At 38.4% G+C, this 4,726-nt stretch overlaps 1 protein-coding gene across 1 annotated transcript; it reads right to left on the bottom strand.

The window, feature by feature from the left end:
* Positions 1-2,718: 2,718 nt before the first annotated feature.
* Positions 2,719-4,054, bottom strand: LOC109260643 (T-cell-specific guanine nucleotide triphosphate-binding protein 2-like). The gene is given in 4 exon segments (XM_019438989.2): positions 2,719-3,292; positions 3,294-3,615; positions 3,618-3,990; positions 3,992-4,054. Coding segments are annotated over 4 exon segments (1,314 nt in total). The 3' UTR covers positions 2,719-2,736.
* Positions 4,055-4,726: the final 672 nt, after the last annotated feature.

The raw sequence follows: 4,726 nt of genomic DNA, 5'->3' as shown, positions 1-4,726 counted from the left end.
ATGGAAAGTCCTAGCCTCAGCAATTAGAAAACAAAAAAAGAAATAATAGGCATTCATATTGGCAAGGAAGAAGTCAAGCTTTTACTTTTCACAGATGATGTACTATATGTAGAAAACTTTTTTTTTTGCACTGAAAACCATAAGATACCTAGGAATAAACCTAACCAAAAGGTAAAAGATATGTACTCTGAAAACTAAAAAACAGGAAAGAAATTGAAGAAAACACAAATAAATGGAAAAATAATCCATGATCATGGACAGGAAGAACAAATACTGTTAAAATATATATTACCCAAACTGATCTATACATTCAATGCAATCCCTATGAAAATAACACCATCATTCTTCACAGAGCTTGAACAAACAATCCTAAAATCTGTGTGGAACCAGAAAAGACCCTGAATAGCCAGAGCAATCCTGAAAAAGAAAATCAAAACTGGAAGCATCACAATCCTGGACTTCAAGATATATTACAAAGCTGTATTAATCAAGACAGTATGATACTGGCACAAAAACAGACACTCAGATCGATGGAACAGAATACAGAACCCAGAAATGGACTCACAAATATATGGCCAACATCTTTGACAAAGCAGGAAAGAATATCTAATGGAAAAAAGCCAGTCTCTTCAGCAAATGATGCTGGAAAAACTGGACAGTGACATGCAGAAGAATGAAACTGAACCACTTTCTTGCACCATACATAAAAACAAATTGAAAATAAATGAAAGACCTAAATGTGAGACAGGAAACCATCAAAATCCTACAAGAAAACAGGCAGTAACCTCTTTGACCTCAACCACAGCAATTTCTTTTTTTAAATGTTTATTTATTTATTTATTAAAAATATAATTTATTGTCAAATTGGCTTGTATACAACACCCAGTGCTCATCCCAACAAGTGCCTTCCTCAATGCCTATCACCCATTTGTTGTCTCCCCCACCTCTCATACACCCTCAGTTGGCCACAGCAATTTCTTACTTGACATGCTTCCAGAGGCAAGGGAAATAAAAACAAAAATGAAATATTGGCAACTCATCAACACAAAAAGCTTCTGTGTTTTACATTTCAAATAACTTTTAGTATAAATCTTTTTGTATTTTCTTCAGCTTTTTTGTTTCTTTCCCCACCAGCTTTATTTAGGTAAACTTAACAAATAAAATGGCATATATTTAAAGCGTACAATGTGATGATTTCATATATATGAACATAAGGTGAAATGATTATCATAATCAAGTTAATTAATACATCCATCACCTCATATATTTAACGTGTGTGTGTGTGTGTGTGTGTGTAGCGAGAACATTTAGGACACACTTTTTTAAGCAAATTTCAAGTGTTATTATTGTATAGTATTATTATACAGTATTATTAACTATAGTCACCGCATTCTGTATTCATTCACCTTATAACTGAAAGCTTGTATTCTTTCACCAGCGCTATGCATTTCCCCTACTTTCCAAACCCCTGCAAACCACCAATTTACTCTCAATTTTTAAGACCCAGATTCTTCAAAGGGGGAATCACTGGGGCAAAGTATACCTGTGTGTAATTTTCCTAGAGATGGCCTAATTTGTCACATTATAGGTTATATCATTTTGTATACCCATCAAAACTGTATGACAGCAACTATTTTTCTACAGTTTTACCCACAGAATGTCAAACTTTGAAATTTCCCCCAATCTAATATGGGATAAATGATGTTTTAGTGTAGACGCCATTTCTAATTTGCATTTCTCTTATTAGATTAGATATGTTTAAGGACATTAGGCTTTATAAAAAATTATTTCCACTTAGACTTATCACAACTGTCTCATCTCATATTCCCTAACCTCTCACGTTCAGGCACAAAATATATTGCTAGCAATCTAGGAGTGCCTAGACCTGCAATATGCAAACTCTTTTACCATATTCCCACCTTATACACTTGTTCCTCTCACAAGTATCCCAGATAAAGGTTTTCCTTAGCTAATATTTCTCTTTTATTTCCCATGACACATGTTCATTTCACTATCTTTTATGTTTATAAATAAAATGTTGACCTTAGAAAGGATAAGGAGGATATCAGTCAACATTAATTGATGATCTATTAATGATCAAAATTTATGTATTCATAACAGAATATCAGGAGCATAAAAAATGAACTATGTATCCATTTATTTTACATATGATTTTTGAGGGGTGCCTGGGTGAGTCACTTGGTTAAGCATCCAACTTTGGCTCAGGTTATGATCTCACAGTTTGTGAATTTGAGCCCCAGGTCAGGCTCTGTGCTGATGGCTCAGGGCCTGGAACCTGCTTAAGATTCTGTGTCTCCCTCTCTCTCTGCCCCTCTCCTGCTCATGCTCTCTCTCTCTCTTTCAAAAAATAAACAAACATTAAAAAATAAAAATTATTTTTGAGGATCTACTGTATGCACAGCCATTTTTTATTAATATGACAGTAGAAAGACCAGGGTCTGGTATGAAGTAACCATCACACAAAGAGTTATTCTCTCCACTAAGCAGAAAATTGCAGATTCTTGTCCTTCATTTTTCCAAGGAGGATCATATGAAAGAAGGATTCTTAGAGAGCTGATTGCTTTCACTGTCAAATAAGTCACTAGGTTTGTGGTTTGTTCAAGAGTGAATTATGGAAATGTCTGTGATACTCCGATGACAGCAGGTCAGGATTGCTTCAAGGAAGGCTTAAGTCAACTTTCCAGGCACCAGTGCCATGCCAACACCAAGAATAATTCAGGAGCTGGTTGCCTCACTTTTCCCATTTTCATTCCTGACATGCTGATGCATATTGGCTTGCTCAGAGCCCTCAGAGTCCTTAAAAATCTCTTCTTTTTTAAGAAGAAGTTTCGCATCACTCACCACTATGTCAAGGAAATAATTTTGCAAATAGAATATCTTCCTAAAGTAAACACCAGTGGCAATGAGTCCTCCACTAGTAGAGCAGAATTTTTCCAAATATATGAACAGTTTGTCCGCTAAGGACTCATCATCCTTTTCAGTTGAGAGCAAGTGGGGTGACACAAGGTTTGCCTTGAGTTTCTCCACTGACACGTGCAAGTCCTTGGCCACGGTTTCTGAGGATTCATCATCCAGTCCAAAGTAAGACCTGTAGAGAGTTAAAGTCTCCTTTAAAGTCTCCACATCATTTTCACTGATGAAGCCCACCAAAGGGATGGTGGCAGATGCTCCAGCCTTCAGGGCCTCCAGCCAGACCTTCTGTTTCAGGGAGTCCTTCTTCCGGTCAATGGCGGCCTCGGTAACATTTGGCAGGTATTGCATGGAGATGTGGCTTGTGGGCTGGGAGCTCCTTCAGAAGGGTGGTCTCTAGGCTTTGGAAATCATAACTAGACAACTCAAAGCTGGAGACTAAGAAGATCGGAGCCTCCCTTATATTGGCCTTCTGCAAATTTGTCACACAGTCTTTGCGGAGATTTTGCAGGAGTTCGTCCTTATTGAATGTGGAGGGTTTACTCACTTTTAGATTATATACATCACTGTCCACTTTAGTTCGGACAAAGTAGAACTTCTTCTTCATTTTTCTTATTGCTGTAGCCAAATGCGCATCACTATCTTTGAAGCGTGTAGCAGAGATGATAATAAAGAAGTCATACCAAATTTCATTTCCCGCAGATACTTATGTGCCTGAAATTTAGTGGTCCCCATGCCAGGCAGGTCCCATAATGTCACATTGGGAAATTTCTTGTGTGTGTATGGGGTTCTCACCATGGTTGTCTCCACTGGCCGGGTGAGGGCAGCCCCATCTTCCTCCTGCCCCACCCCCCGCAGGGCATTGATGAAGCTGGACTTTCCTGTCCCAGACTCCCCGGTAACAGCAATGTTCAATGGAGCATTGTCAATGTCTCTCAAAGCATTATTGATTGCAGAAACTACACTCTAAACGTTCCCTTCCTCCAGGTGTGATTGAATCTTTGTGATAGTTTCCTGAGAGACTATTGTGCTTTCCAGCTTGAAATCCTTAAAAAACTTTGTCAAGGCTGAGGGCCAAACTACCACCATGTATATCAGAGGTTGTGGAAGAGGACTGACCCATGGCTGAGCAGTAGAGGGCACTAGGGGGAGGAGAGAAGAGGGAAAGAAAAAGAGCACAACAAGGGGTGGTTTGCTGTTATGGGCATGGAGAACCTCAGTCCTGGCCACAACATTGCATCCAGGAGCCTTTCTCTGTCCAGGCACTGTGTGGACTTCTACCTGGATGTAAATTTGCCCTTGCTCAGGCTCTTGAGTTATCTTGGAAAGCTCTTCTGTAATATACTCTTCATTATTCCAGACTAATTTCAAAGCCTGATTATTCTATCCAAACTTACATTCCCAGATTAGTCTTTATTTTTCTTGCTTTAGTTTTCTTTATTTTTAATGTTATGAAAATAATACACCTTCATGGTAGCAAATCTAATAAGACAGCACCAGCTTTTGCCCCCATACCCATTCCTATCTGTGGTGTAAGACCCTCCAGAAAAAACACTTCTGATAACCTCCAACATCATCATGTAATAGACATTGGTTCTCATATAAGGAAGTTGAATAAGGATGAGTGACTCCTTTCCTTCTCAGAAAAGATAATGTATATCATCATAAGGAGATAGAAACCTTCAAATTTGCAAATGTGTTTTCTTTTACCTAGAAAGTATGCTGACTCATGAAGTGAGGTGTTGAAAAGACTCTTGGTTTTGTCTAGAGCAGAAACAGCATGTGGCATGGATTC

Source organism: Panthera pardus, unplaced genomic scaffold, assembly GCF_024362965.1.
Source record: "Panthera pardus isolate Hobbes unplaced genomic scaffold, ASM2436296v1 HiC_scaffold_2, whole genome shotgun sequence".
Lineage (NCBI taxonomy): Eukaryota > Metazoa > Chordata > Mammalia > Carnivora > Felidae > Panthera > Panthera pardus.
This window is presented reverse-complemented; position numbering and strand designations above follow the sequence as displayed.